Source organism: Aptenodytes patagonicus, chromosome 10 (genome assembly GCF_965638725.1).
Source record: "Aptenodytes patagonicus chromosome 10, bAptPat1.pri.cur, whole genome shotgun sequence".
Taxonomy (NCBI): domain Eukaryota; kingdom Metazoa; phylum Chordata; class Aves; order Sphenisciformes; family Spheniscidae; genus Aptenodytes; species Aptenodytes patagonicus.
Window position 1 is genome coordinate 22,259,120 of NC_134958.1, and position 14,500 is coordinate 22,273,619.

General features: G+C 61.1%; 2 protein-coding genes across 3 annotated transcripts; both read left to right on the top strand.

Annotated features, from left to right (window-relative positions):
• Positions 1-1,166: 1,166 nt before the first annotated feature.
• ISLR2 (immunoglobulin superfamily containing leucine rich repeat 2) lies at positions 1,167-4,087 on the top strand. Its single transcript, XM_076348513.1, has 2 exons — positions 1,167-1,415; positions 1,970-4,087. Exon 2 carries the CDS (start codon positions 1,976-1,978, stop codon positions 4,070-4,072), a length of 2,097 nt encoding a protein of 698 aa, XP_076204628.1. The 5' UTR covers positions 1,167-1,415; positions 1,970-1,975; the 3' UTR covers positions 4,073-4,087.
• A 4,944-nt stretch (positions 4,088-9,031) lies between these two features.
• ISLR (immunoglobulin superfamily containing leucine rich repeat) lies at positions 9,032-13,307 on the top strand. Of its 2 annotated transcripts, none has more exons than XM_076348514.1 (2): positions 9,032-9,089; positions 10,669-13,307. In XM_076348514.1, the coding sequence occupies exon 2, from the start codon at positions 10,677-10,679 to the stop codon at positions 11,925-11,927; it is 1,251 nt and encodes a 416-aa protein (XP_076204629.1). In that variant the 5' UTR covers positions 9,032-9,089; positions 10,669-10,676; the 3' UTR covers positions 11,928-13,307. The 2 variants fall into 2 exon arrangements, with proteins under 2 accessions (XP_076204629.1, XP_076204630.1); XM_076348515.1 differs by lacking the exon at positions 9,032-9,089 and adding an exon at positions 9,299-9,321.
• Positions 13,308-14,500: the final 1,193 nt, after the last annotated feature.

Below are 14,500 nucleotides of genomic sequence, written 5' to 3' on the forward strand. Positions count from 1 at the left end.
CGGGCTTTTACCCTGCCCGCGAGCAAGCAAGGAGGCAGCGAGACCCCCCCCCCAAGACCCGCGGGTGTCCCCACCCCCGGAGCCCCCCGGGACGTGCCCAGTCCCCGCGGGGGAGCGGGTAGCCGCAGGGCCGGGCCGCAGGCCTGTCGCGACAGAGCCGGGTCGGGGACACCGGGAGGACCGGACTGACCCCTCCGAGCCCTTGCGGAGCCCGCCCCAGCCCCCGCCGGCAGAGCTCCCGGGCGCAGCCGCCGGTGGGGCGGAGATGGAGGGATGCGGGGGGGATGGGGGGGACGGCGGGAGGAAGGAATCGATCCCGCTCACAAAATCAATGATTCCTCGGGTTTCTCATGGCGGGGGGAGAGGCGAGGGGCAGGGCCGGGGGTGTCTGGGGGGGAGAACGGACCCCCACTCGAAGCGAAACTGCGAAGGGGAGAGGGGGCTCCCCATTACCGCGCCTTTCCACGGGGTTGAAACCTTCAGGAGGAAGACGAGGGAGAGCGGCCCCGTCCCGGGAACCCCCGGCAGCCCCCTGTGCCCTCCCCCCCCCCCCCCCCCCGCGCCTCCTTCCCCCTCCGCTCAAATGCTTAAAAGCCCTTTGCATTCAATTAGCGCCCTGCAGAAGGGAACCACCCGCGACGGGACGGGCTGGGGCGGCGGCACACGCCGCGCATCGCCCGCAGAAATACCGCATCGCCCGGGCAGGGGGGGGCGGCAGCACCGGGGGGGCGACCGGGAGGGCTGGGCTGCGTCCCGAGCCCCGGTTCCCAGTCCACAAGCGCTTCCCAAAGGGCTGCGGCCCCGCGATGTCCCGGGAGGACGGGGGTAGCCGTGTCCCGCATCTGCCCCGACGGCATGCCGGTGTCTCCGGGGGGGGGACCGGGGGAGGCGACCCGCAGGGAAGGCAGGGTGCATGGGGGCTGGATTATGGCTGCTGCCAAGTGCGTGTGAGTTGTACTCGTTGCTCTGCGGGGAGGGCGTTTATTATGGGTATTTTTTATTTTGGGGGGGGGGGGGGGGGGGGGTGCCGCGCCCGCCCCGGGAAGCAGCGGGCTCCGTCCCCGCCGGAGGCTGGCGAGCGGCGGCGGTGGGTGGGTGGTGGGATGGGAAAGGGGTGGTGAGGAGGGAGGGGGCAGCCGTGCGGAGGGGGAGGCTGGCAGAAATGCTAATTCCTCCCTTCGCTCTCGCCTCGGCAGCCCAGTGCCCGTACGGCCCCGCTCCGGCTCGCAGCTCAGCCCGGAGAGGTGCGGGGGTACGGGCGGGGTTCCCCCCACTCCTCGCCGCGCCCCTCACCGTCGTGTCCGGGCTGGCGGAGGCTCCTCCGTGCCACAGGGACGGCGGTCGGGAGGAGGATGCGGAGGACCGGTAACGGCGAGGAGAAGGGCTGCGTGTTGCTTAACGCCACTTAGGAGCGGGTAAGGTGCGGGGTCACCCCCGGTGCGGCGAGGCGGGGGTGGGGGACAGGGGCGAAGCGGGGGTCAGGGGGGAGAGGAAAATAGGTAGGGAGAGAAGTAGGGAGAGACGGAGAAGGGAGGGAGAAAAGTGGGGAGAGGAAGAGAGAAAAGGCTGGAAGGAGAAAGAAAGAAAGAAAGAAAGAAAGAAAGAAAGAAAGAAAAAAGAAAAGCGAAAGAAATAACAGAAAAAGGAGAAATTAAAGCAGAGAAGAAAGAAACCGAGATTTAATTTTTTTTGGGGGGGCGGGGGAGGAAAAGCACAATCAAGACAAGAAAAAGAGAGTGAGAAGGGTGGGAAGAGCGGGAGGGGAAAGGGAGGAAAACCGGGGAGAGGAGGGGAAGGGGGAAGAGGGGATGAGAAGGAGCGAGGGGCGAGGGGGCGGCTGCCGGGGGGAGCCGGGCACAGACAATGGGGCGCGGCCCCGCCACCGCCTCTCGCCGGGCGGGGGCCGGGGCCGGGAGCGGGGCGGGGAGAGGGGGCGGGAGCCCTGAGAGCCCCCTGTGTCCCTCGGCAGGGGGAGATGGCCCCGCTGCTGTCCCTGTGGCTGGTGGCCCTGCTCGGCCTGGCCCGGGCGTGCCCCGAGCCCTGCGCCTGCGTGGACAAGTATGCCCACCAGTTCGCCGACTGCGCCTACAAGGATCTTCAAGTGGTGCCCACGGGGTTGCCCTCCAACGTGACCACCCTCAGCCTCTCGGCTAACAAGATCACCTTGCTTCAGCGGCGTTCCTTTGTGGAGGTGACCCAGGTCACCTCCCTCTGGTTGGCACACAACGAGATCCGCTCCATCGAGCCCGGTACCTTCGCTATCCTGGTGCAGCTGAAAAACCTCGACATCAGCCACAACCAGATCGTGGACTTCCCCTGGCAGGACCTCTACAACCTCAGCGCTCTCCAGCTGCTCAAGATGAACAATAACCACATGGCTCTGGTGCCTCAGGGGGCTTTCCACACCCTGAAGGACCTCCGGTCCCTACGCATCAACAACAACAAGTTCACCACCCTTGCAGAGGGTATCTTCGACTCGCTCAGTTCCCTCTCCCACCTGCAGATCTACAACAACCCCTTCGAGTGCTCCTGCAAGCTCCAGTGGTTGAAGAAGTGGATGGACAGCACGCTCATCTCCATCCCCGAGAAGGACTCCATCACTTGTGCCCTCCCGGAGCAGCTCCGAGGAGTGCCGGTGGGGAAGATCCCAGATGTGCAGTGCACCTCACCTACCGTGCAGCTCACCTATTACCCCAACCTGGACACCACGGAGCTCTTTGATGGCTTCACCCTCACGCTGCACTGTGCCGTGACGGGCACCCCGCCGCCCGAAGTGAGCTGGAAGATCCGCACCTCTAGCCAAACCCTGGAGCTCAATGGGAACCCGAAGGAGAGCGCTGGGAAGGACCTCCCCAAACAAGACCCCGAGCGCTTCTTGGTCTTCAAGAACGGCACGTTGGTGATTCCCCACCTGAGCAAGAGGGAAGAAGGCACCTACACCTGCCTGGCCACCAACGAAATGGGGAGCAACCAGACCTCGGTCAACGTGGCTGTGGCGGGCACCCAGAAATACCCACTGCAGCCCGGGAGGGACCCGCTGGGGGGTAAAGCACAGCCAGGTGACAAGAAGCCTGGGGCCAAGGGAGCAAAGAACAGTGTACTCATGCCAGATGAGAGGAACAAACCCCTCGGTCCCACCCGGCAGAGCCAACCATCCTCAGCAGCTGGGACAGAGTCCACAGGAGATGGGCAAGTCCCTTTCCAACTTCCACCCTTTGAGAAGTGTGGCTCCACGCAAACCAGCAAGTACATTTCCAACCATGCCTTCAACCAGAGCGGTGACTTCAAGCAGCACACGTTTGACCTGGGAGTGATCGCCTTAGATGTGTCGGAGCGCGATGCCCGGGTGCAGCTCACGCCCACCTACATTCAGCCCGAGAAGGTCCACCTCAGGATGCTCTACCTGTGCCAGGAGAGCAGCCAGGGCCATGCCTTGGTCCAGTGGTCCAAGATCGAGGAAGGGGTGAACTCGTACTGGTTCCAGGGCTTGAACCCTGGCACCAACTACTCTGTGTGTCTCACCTACCTGGGGGAGGACTGCCAGGTCCAAGTGGTCTTCACCACCAAAAAAGAGATCCCCTCGCTCATCATCATCGTGGTCGTCAGCATCTTCTTGCTGGTGCTGGCCACCTTACCCCTGATGGGGGCCACATGGTGTCACCTCCTCTCCAAGTACCAAGGGAAGACCTACAAGCTCATCATGAAGGCCCAGAACCCGGATCAGATGGAGAAGCACATGGCTGCCGACTTCGACCCCCGTGCCTCCTACCTGGAGTCCGAGAAGAACTACAATCCCAGCGAGGTGGGGGAAGCGGACGTGGAGGAAGAAGACGACGAGGAGGAGGAGGATGACGAAGGAGGCAGGCGGAGGAGGAGGAGAGAAGCCGAAGGGGCTCCGGAGCTGGAGCGAGACGAGAGCGTGGCGGCCAGCTCCATGGCGGAGTCGCAATCCAAAGCCAACGGCGAGGAGTTCGAGGTCCGCTCCGAGTACAGCGACAAGCTGCCGCTGGGCGCCGAGGCCGTCACCATCTCCCAAGAGATCAACGGCAACTACCGGCAGCGCCCCCGCTGAGCCTCCCCGCACCCCCTCCGCCACCCCCCCGGTCCCCACCTCCCCCTGGTCCGTCCCCCCCCCCCCGCCTCCCGGGGCACCGCCGCTGCTTTTCCTCTGACGGAAGAGCGAAGCATCCTCAGCGACGCCCGCCTGACCTTCCTCCTCCTCCTCCTCTTCCTCCTCCCTCAGGCGGCAGGACCCCGGGGAAGGGACTTTGCCCCGGGGATGCTCGATGCGGGCGGGACGTTTCTCCCACGATTTCGTTTCCGTTTTGGGTACCGGCGGTCCTCGCCCCCGGCTCGGCGGCAACACCGCAACGATTCCCGCTCCCCCGCCCGCCTCTGCCCTCCGCTCGCCCCGTATTTTCTTTCCCCTTAAAGGAAAAAAACGAAAAAAAGAGAAAAACCGGGTAAAAGAAAAAAGCCCGATAGCCCCAAACCTTTTTTTTCTGGAAACGGTTCAGTCCCCGGCGGGTCCCTGCCGCTCCTCGGTCGGGTCTCGCCGCTCCCTCGGTCCCCGGTAAGTCCCCTCCGCTCCCCGGTCCGGTCCTGCCGCTCCCCGGTGCGAACCCCGCCGCTGCCCGGTGCCGTCCCCACCGCTCCTCGGCGTTATCCTCCCCGCTCCCCGCTCCGCGCCGCTTCCCGGTGGGTCCCCCGCCGCGCCTCGGTCCGGTCCCCGCCGCTCCCCGGTGGGTGTCCATCGCGCTCCGGTTCATCCCTATTTTCCCCGGTGCGTGCCGGGGCTCCCCGGTCCCTGCCGCTCCCCGGCGGTAGTCTCCGTTCCCCGGTGGGTGCCGGGGCTCCCCAGTGGGTGCGGGGGCTTCCCGGTGCGCTCCCCTCCCCGCTGCCGGGTGGGTGCCGGGGTGCGAGCCCTGCTGCTGCCCGGTGGGTGCCGGGGCTCCCCGGTGCGCTCCCCGGTGCGCTCCCCGCCGGTTCCCCGCGGCGCCGTTCAGCACCCGGCGGGGCTGGACAGCTCCGCGCCCCCCGCCCGGTCCCCGGGGCGGCGGGGGCCGCCCGACCCCCCTCCCCTCCCCCCGGTCCCATCCCGACCCCCCCCGGCCCGGCGGGGCCTCTCGATGTGTGTTGGGTAGAGTAGCCGTGTAGCCAAGTGTCTGTGCCGTAGACGCGCCCGGGGGGGCCCGGCCCCGGGAGGCGAGGGGTCGCCGCCGCCGCCGCCCCCCCGCACTCCGGTCCCCGGGAGCCCCGGGGCCGGCGAGAGCCGCGGGCGCCTTTCTGCGAGCTTCTGTCTGTGAAAGAGTCAATAAAAGGGATGGAAAGTGGAACCGGGTCCGTGCTTGATGGGGGCGAGGGGGAGGTTGCTCCCGGCCCCCCCACCCCGCTGCCTCCGGGGCTCTGCCGGGTACAGCCCGGTACAGCCCCCGGTACAGCTCGGCGCGGCCGAGGGGGCCCCGAGGAGGTGGGAGACGGCGCGGAGACACATCACCACAGCTACAGGTGAAGCACACACACACTATAAATGTGTGTATATATATATTTTTCTACCCATACACCGTGCATGCATACAGTACATATGTTATATTTCTGTAGTTATGTATATGCATACTATATATAATTCACACATATATTATATACAGATAGACACACACTATGTATACACATCTATGCTGTATGCGCTCATTCTATATATATACATACACGCTATGTATATGCACAAATAATTGTTATATGCACACACACTGCACACGCATTTCATATGCACTTAGTCTATACACACAATATAAATATTATATATTATATAATATATATACGTGTGTGTGTATATATATGTAAATACAGCATATGTACATGTAAATACGTAAATATATACGTAAATACAGCATATGTATGAAAATGTAATAAACCAAATATATTATATACTCTGTAGACACACTGTCTATAAACTCACTATATAGAAAAATACAAACAATATTTTCCCCCAGCACATACACACGCACTCTCTACACACATACTAATACTCTTACACTATATACACACATACGCGGTAAGAATACATACAATATATACATGCAATTTATATGAGCTCTGTGTACCTACACACACACAATATGTATGCTCAATATATGTACAAGTACACGCTAAATACCCACGCTACCCATGTATAGACGTGTTCTTTCTCCATGCACACGTGCACCCAACGCTTATCTCCTGTAGACACCCTGTATGTACATAAATAACTATATTCCCGGCACCGTGCCGCCCTGCAGAGCCGTGCCGGGGGCAGGACGGGGCTGCCTGGTCCCCAAGCACTCCCAGCCCCGAGACCGAGGGTGCTAAGAAGGTGCCCAGTGGATTTACGCCCCCTCCCCAGCCCGGCCGGGAGCACTCCCCTCTCGTCCCGCTGATGATTTAAGCCCACAATTACATGGCGAAGATTTAAGGCTGCCTTTGATTGCTTTTCTTATCTGGAGCTACGAAGCCACATGCCCTCCTAGTGTCCCTGCTTGAGAGGCAGCATCCCGCCGCCGTGTGGGGACGGTCACCCCCTCACCAGCACCCACGGGTGGCCCCTCAGGCCCCACTGATGCCCCTCACCCTCCCCAAATGCAGCCTCCGCATCCCAGCAGATCCCCCCCCAAGCAAACACTCGTTTCTCCATCCTCCAGAGGACGGCTTTCTATTTTAAGTCCAGCCTCTGCATCTTTCTCCTGCGGCAGGGAGCGTGGGGGAGACAGACAAAGCAGGTCGGCATGCAAAGAGGCGGCGGGCGGGGGTATGCCCACCCAAATCCCCCAAATCCTGGGAATTTGAGGCTCTGCCGCAGCAGCCCAGGTGTTTGCTCCAGCTTTTAAAACCCCGTGCCAGGCAGAGACTCCCTCTTGTAGACAAATCCCCTTCTGCGGATACACTTATAATTGAGTTTCACGCTTAGAAACATATAAGGAATAGAAAAAGAACAATCATTTCTGCCTCCATTTAATTAGAGAGTAATAGATTTCCCCGCCTAACATATCTACAGGGAATCTCGCCGTGATGAGCTACCTACCGATGCTGGATTACTCTGAGATTTGCTCCTTTTCAGGAGGGCACTAATTAGCACCCAGTGCCCAAAAGCACAAGCAGGGGTCAGGGATGGAGCTCTGCATCCTCCCACCCCCTCCATGTCCACGGGGGGCTGGAAAGGGTTTCTCCTGGGAAGGGTTAAAGCATCCCGGCAGGGTGGCTCAGCCCCTCCTAAGGCATTAACCCTTCTGCAGAGCCCACACGTGATGATGACAAGCTCGAGCCCACGCAGCCCGGGCTGTCACACACTTATGGTGTCACCTAAACTGTGGGAAGGCGTCTGGCATCCTTTGCCCAGGACAGCCCCAGAATAAAGAAGCTTTCACCCCACCCCCCACCCCCATCCCCAAATTATCTCTTAACCCAGATGAAAAAATCAAGGGAAAAGAGCATCGCCGTGTCCCCCACGGCATGGCCACCGGCGGCACTACAGCCCTCACCCGCTGAAGGGGTTGTGCCTCGGTGGGGTCACAGATGGAGTCTGGGGTCCCCGTAGAAGTGGTCAGAGCAGCATCTTTCATCTGCTGCGTGGGTGTGAGTGGGCAGAATTAGGCTTGGTCCTTGGCAGTCACCCCTGCTCTGCGTCCTCCACTGGTTCAGAGCCCCTGAGCCCTTCCGGATGGGCTCTGAAGCTGTTCAAAGACGTGCTTCACATCACGGGGGGCTGATGGACCATCCGCCTCCAGCCAGACATCAGCTTGCCTGGTCTGAGGTGATGGGCACCAGCGATATCAACCCACGGGAGGCTCAGGAAGCAACCCCCATGCTGGCCCTGCCAGTGGGAGCATCACACCCAAGAGGGGCAGTGACAGCCCCCACAAATGCCTTGTAAAGTGGGTCCTGGCCCCCATGGAGAAAATCCCTAGCTCACTCGGCACGCCTGCACGTCCCGCAGCAGCCACGCTGCGAGCCTGCCCAATAAACTGCTCTGGATTCAAAATAATCCCCTTCTCCCTTGCACGGCACTATTTTTAACCCCAATCCTGTTCACAGCCTGGCCTCAGTGACAGCGGTGTCAGCCCAAGTGTGAAGATAGAAAGCTGTGGCTGGGATACACGGACTTGCTCTCCCGGGGGGCTCCAGCTCACCCCTGCTCCACCTTCATGATGCTCAGGGCCTTTTCCAAAGAGGGTCTGGCTTGCTCCGGGGTGGAGGTCCTTGCACCTCTGCAGATGCCTCGGTGCTTCCACGCTCCGGGCGATTCGCACCGCGTTGCTCCAACGCCAGCCCCACATAAGGCAGGTTTCCTACCAGTGATGCCCCAGCTTGGCCAGTGGATGAGTATGGGAGGGCAGGGAGCAAGGACCGCTCACCATCCTGGTTCTGGATGCCCACCTCTGCCCGAGCGGTCCTGCTAGGCTGGAGAACGGTGGCTGCAGGATGAACGCCCCGTGATCTACTTTTAAAAGCTTTTATCAGCAGTTTATTGTAGGGCAGAGAGATGGTTCCGGATGACCTCCCTGTACCTTGACGGCTCGTCCTCCTTCCTCCTGCCACCCTGATGCACCCTCCTTCCCACCCTGCCCCAGCCCCACACAGCCCTGCAGCGGGGGCATCCTGCCGCCCCCGAGACCCCGAAGCCTTTCACCCCCTCTCAGAGGCAACTCACCGGCCAGCAGCCTCCCCATGTCCTCCACAAGCCGCTCACCCTCCGCACTGCCCCCCCAAGATGTCCCCTACAAGTTGGGGGGCATGATGGACCCCGAGATGCGGGGCTGGGGTGCCCCGGGGGCCAGAGGTTTGGATGCTCCCCCAGCTCCGGGGGCAGAGGGGGGGGGGGCCGAGCGCGGCTGGGCTCCGGCAGCAGCTCCGGGGGGAGAGGCGGGCGGGCGGAGGAAGGGCCCCCGCAGCCGTTTTCCGACGGCGGGAGTGGGTCGGTGCCATGGTAAACAAAAGGGCCCAGGGGACGGGGAGGGGAGGAGAAGCCCGACCAGGGCCGAGGGAACCGGCGGTTCTGTTTCCCCCCGCCTCCAGAGGAGCGAGGGCGACCGGGCTCCATCCCCGTGAAGCTGCCGGTGAAGGGGCAGGAGGGGCCGGAGAGGGGAGCGGGGGTGGGGGGGGGGCCGGGGACCGGCGGGGAGCGCCGGGGCCGGGAGGGAGCGGGCTGGCCGGGCCGGGGAAGGAGGGAGGGAGGGCTGGATGGTTATTCACGGCTCTGGTATGCGGCGTGCCGGCCCTGCTCACACCGCCCCCGGGCTGCCTCGGCCCGCCCCGGCCGCGGGGCAGCGAGAGAGGCGGCGGGGAGAGGTAACTGCGCCCCCGGGGGGGCAGCGCCGCCGGGCTCCCCCGGGGGGGGATGCTGGCGGTGGAGCGGGGGTTTGGGATGGGAGGGAGCCGAGGTGGAGGGGTGCTGCGGGAGCTCAAGCTGCGCGGGACCCCCCCCCCCGTCCCGGCGGGGCCCGCTCCCCCCCCCCGCGGTGCTGTCCTGGGGGTGCGCCCCCATCCCTGCTCCCTCTGCATCCCGCAGCACGTTGGTCGGGGTGATGGGGATCTGTCTCTGCAAGCCGGGACCAACACCTCGCTGGGCAGGTTGGGCTGGGACAGACAGGGGGCACCCCAAAATTACACCAGCCAGGGGCTTTAAATGCATCAGCCAAGGCCCCCCCCCCCTCCCCCCCCCCCGCCCCGCACTGCTGGGCTCTCACCCCTCCATCACCCCCAGAGCCCTCGGGGCTCCTTCCCCAGCCCTTGAACCCCAGCCCTTGGGGTGGTCTAGCTCTGCAGGACAGGAACCTTTGTGTCCCCTTTTGTCCCCCCCACCCCCCCGCAGTTGTTGTGCAGGTCTTATTCAGCCTCTCCATTGCCAATAAAATGTCTCCCCCCTCCTGCTCTAAATGACAGGGTTGGCGACTGGAAGGAGCAGCAAAACTTGCCTACGAGGCAGAGACAAAGGGGTCTCGCTGCCAGCTTCTCGCAGAGCCACAGTTAACCTCTTCCCCGGTGGGACACAGCTTCCAGACGCTGGGAACCGAGCGTGCACAGTCCCCTTTGCAAGGGGAGTAAGGAGTTAGCTCAGAAGTATTTCACTCTAAAGACTTCCAGCAGCCAGGGACCCCACACTCTCTCGCTGAGGAAAAGCACTTGAGAAGCTGTTTTTTTCCATGACATGGAAAAAGATGGAGATGGGGGGTTGGTTTGAGGTCTGAAAGCATGCTGAAAATCCCAACAGCTTGACGGTTTAGGGGAAGGCTGGTTGTGAAAGAGCTGTGGTTGCTCTGTTTCCCCTAATTCCAGCCTCAGGAGGGTGAAGTCTGAACCCCCAGCTCCCGCTTTTCATCCCAAAACCTGGGGAAACAGCATCCCGGGGGGTTGGTATTTCATCAAAGATCAAAAAGAGGCATTTTCTAGTGGGGGAAGGAAAGGGTTTAGGGGGAATTTCCCCACTCACATACGTAGTCGAGGGCTCTGCTCTTGGCGAGGAAATGCCTTCAGATTAGGGAATATTTCAAACAGCCTTTGCCAGCTGAAGTGCTGGGGATAATCACATGGATGCTTCCCTCTTCTGCCGCTTCCTCTTAGTACTTGGCAAGAAAAAGCAGATCCCCATCTCGGCTAGACCCGTCCCGTTCATTCCCCCTCCGTCTCTGTTCCCAGGAGGAAGGATGAGGCCCCTGCTCTGCTGCCTGGAGCTGGCCGTGCTCCTGGGACCGTGCCTGGCCTGTCCCAGCGCCTGCTCCTGCTCCACCAAGAAGAACGGGCGGCTGTTGGCCGAGTGCGCCTACAAGGATCTCCAGGAGGTACCCGAGGGGTTGTCCTCCAACGTGACCATCCTCACCTTGTCGGCCAACAGGATCGGCTGGTTGGGGCAGGGCTCCTTCTCCGAGGTTCCCGAAGTGCAGTCGCTGTGGTTGGGCTACAACCAGATTGGGGTGGTGGAACCGGGGGCTTTCGCCTTGTTGGTGCACCTGAAGAACTTGGACCTGAGCCACAACAAGATTGCGGATTTCCCCTGGCAGGACCTCCATAACCTCAGCGGTCTGCAGATCCTGAAGATGAACAACAACCGCCTGGCCGGGCTGCCCCGGGACGCTTTCCGCTCCTTGAAGGACCTGCGCTCCCTCTGGCTCAATGACAACGAGTTGACCACCCTGGCCGAGGGAACCTTTAACAACCTGCCCTCCCTGTCCCAGCTGCAGATCTTCAACAACCCCTTCAACTGCTCCTGCAAGGTCTTCTGGCTGAAGAAGTGGACCGAGAACACCTCTGTCTCCGTCACCAAGGGGGGGTCTACCCTGTGCGTGGCTCCCAGCAGGCTGAAGGGCAGGGCGGTGACGGACATCCCTGACCACCACTGTGTTGCTCCCTCCGTGCAGCTCACCTACCTCTCCAATCTGGACAACACCGTCATGTACGATGGCCTCACCCTGACCCTGCACTGCAGCGTGGCAGGCAGCCCCCCACCAGAGATCAGGTGGAAGATCCAGACCTCCAGCCGCCACGTCGAGATCAATGGGCCCAACGTGGCGCGGGATGGAAACGTCAAGCAGAGCCAGGAGCGCTTCTTGGTCTTCAAGAACGGCACCATGGCCATCCCCAACTTCAGCAAGGAGGATGAAGGCATCTACACCTGCCTCGCTGTCAATGATGTGGGCACACGGGATGTCTCGGTCAACGTGGCCTTGGCTGGGTCGGAGAATCCAGCTGAAGACCTGCTCCGAGATGACCCCCAAGCCAGCCACCTCGGGGGTCAGAGCTGCTACAAGGGGGATGAAATGGATCCCTCTGGTGCTGGAGAAAAGCTGGTGATAGTTTACCACATGCCAAGGGAGTCGAAGAGCAGGGCTGGAGGAGCTTTGCCCCAGGTCCACCTGGGGACCCTCCTGCTGGCTTTGGGCATCGCGCTCTGCTGTTAAAGGGGGGAGAAGGAAATGGTGCCTTGGGGGTTCCCCCTCTTTCTGTAGCATTTATCTTCACGTAGTGCCATGCCTTTGCTGAGCTTCTGGGAACTGCAGGCGGTCAGGAGTCAAAGAGGGCTGAGACTCAGGCCCAGGGCTGGTAGTTCAACCCCTCCTTAGATGGGGGTCCGGGCTGGGCTCCGTTAGTGGAGAGCTTCAAACAAGCTCGGGTGATGTAGAGCATATCCACACCCTGCTGCCACTTTCCAGGCGTCCAAATCTGCCACCTCCTGAGTTAACTCCCTTCTGAGACCAAAGTGCGGCTGCAGGATTGAAGTCCACCCTCAACAGGGTGACCATCACCCATCCTCAGAGCCCACCACGAGCCCTCCTCCACCCGCAGCAGCCAGCCACAACCAGGGGGGGGATCCTTCGCAGAGGATTCCGTCGGTCCAGCGGCACCAAAGGTGACATCCCCGCCGTGACCAGCGCCTGGGCCCTTGGCCGGCCAGGCGCATCCTTCCTACCACCAACCTCACGTGAAGCACAGGGAGCAGAAGGACCAGTCTAAGAATGGGGGAATAGCCTGGGCACGGGGTCCTGGGGTCCCAGGACACATGGCTCCAGGGGACAGAGATATGGTGGTGCTTTGTAAGCGGGATGGGTACGGTAGGACACATTGGATGGGGCCATGGGCTTGGATCAGGCCATTTTGTGGAGCAGAGGAAGCTTTCCCACAGGCTTCATCCCTGTAGGAGCACAAAGGGCTCCCACTGTCTGGGTGCTGGGAGCACCCAGGGTGCCTGCACCCTCCCTGCATGTTGCAGGATCAGGCCCTGCCACCCTCAGTACCTCTCCCAGATGTGATGCAGCTGATTTCCCCCCCCCGCTTCCCTTTCACTGTTGAAGCCTGCAGTCCAAAACGCTCGGCTGGGCTGGAACCACCGAGCTGCACTGCTCTGGCTCCGTCCCCGGCAGGGAGGGATTGAGCCCAAAGAGATCAAAATAATTTCCCAGTGCTCCTCTCTGATGGGAAACCGAGCAGGGGCTGTATGATGGAGCGGGAGGAAGAAAGATTGGGAAAATCCAGATGAGAGAGAAAGAGGCTGAGCTGACCTATAAGCCATAAACACAATTTTCTTTAAGTGCTTTAGCATTCCCACGCGGGACATATATACCATACCCGGCTGCCCCAGGGTGCTGGGGGACCCCTTGTCTCATGGCGGGGGGGCTGACCATCTCCACCTCCCCCACCCCGAGGCAGGCGCACTCTGGCTTTCCTGCCTTCTGCCAGCGCTCGCCTGCGGGAGCTGGACGGACCCCCTGCAGCCACCCTCGCCTTATAACCAAAGCTGTACGGACAGCAAAGTCCCAAGCGCAATAAATACTTTTTTTTTTTTTTTTAAACAAGCTGGTGCGTGCTGCCTCTGTGCACCCCCAAACCCCCCAGACCCAGCATCATCTGAGGTACCACAACTCATCACCAACCCCCTTTCCCCCCAGCTCCCCCAAAGCCCTCCCCGTGCTGTAACATCCCTCCATGATGACCCTGGAGGCAGGATGCATTTATTAGGGTACCCAAAACTCCCCCCATCGGTGCCTGCAGCGGGCAGGGGAAGGCAGCGACATCAAAACCAGCTGAAAAGCAGCTGTCCCGGAGCCTCAAGCCTCCACACAAGCTCTCCAGCCCCACGATTCAGTATCCAGCCAGCTCTAGGGTAAGGAAAGGGGCAGCCGAGGAGCTGCCACACGCCCACACCGTCCGGGTACGGCGCCGAGGTCTCTGCGGGGGTCCCGAGGCAGAAACAGCCAGCGGCTCCTTGCACGAACGGCCTTTGATGGTAACAAGCAGGCGCATATTTTTCCCATTACAGGCAGAAAGGATGAAAAACATTGCGGCCCCAACGAGAGTTTCTTTTCATTTCGTAGGATACAACTTTTAACATCAATTTTATCCCAGCCGGGGTCCTCCCCTCCCTGTCTGCCTGGGAATAGGGGGGTACGGGAGCTTATTCCTGCAACCTCAGCTAGGAACAGGGCTTAGAGCCTGGGATAAGGATAAAAAAATAAAATGTAGGCTCCCAGCAGCCCTAAGCCATGCCTGAAAGTCTTTGCTCGCCTTGCAGAGCTGCTGGTGTGTGGCGGTTTTGTTGCCGGAAAAGTGAATTCCTCCGCGTTTGCCAAGTTTTACTCATAGTTTTTATGGCAAGTTATTAGCGATGTTAAGCATCTCTCATTCATAACAAACAGGGCACCCTGTCATGCAGCTCCTGGGTTGGATGCTGCAGGTGATACCACGCTTGGCATCACCATCCTGACCCACCACGGCCACCAGCCGGTGCAAGTCTGGGATGCCACAACCCGCCATCAGCTCCTCTCTGTCCCTCAGGTTTGCAAAGCCACAGCATGACCCAGACCCGAATTTCCATTCCCCACGCGGGCATTTTTTTGTTAAGGGCGGTTTTCAGCCAGATCAGCTCCCTGAACCTCCTCCCTATCAGTTCAAGGTTGGGTGGAGAGGACTGTGGAGGCGCAGGGGCAGAGCTATCCCATGGCTGTACTGATGGTGGGGGTTTGGAGAGGAGGTGAGA

What these genes read in the sequence shown, in the direction of transcription:
- ISLR2 (XM_076348513.1), top strand. Translation starts at nt 1,976, where the DNA reads ATGGCCCCGCTGCTGTCCCTGTGGCTGGTGGCCCTGCTCGGCCTGGCC.
- ISLR (XM_076348514.1), top strand. Translation starts at nt 10,677, where the DNA reads ATGAGGCCCCTGCTCTGCTGCCTGGAGCTGGCCGTGCTCCTGGGACCG.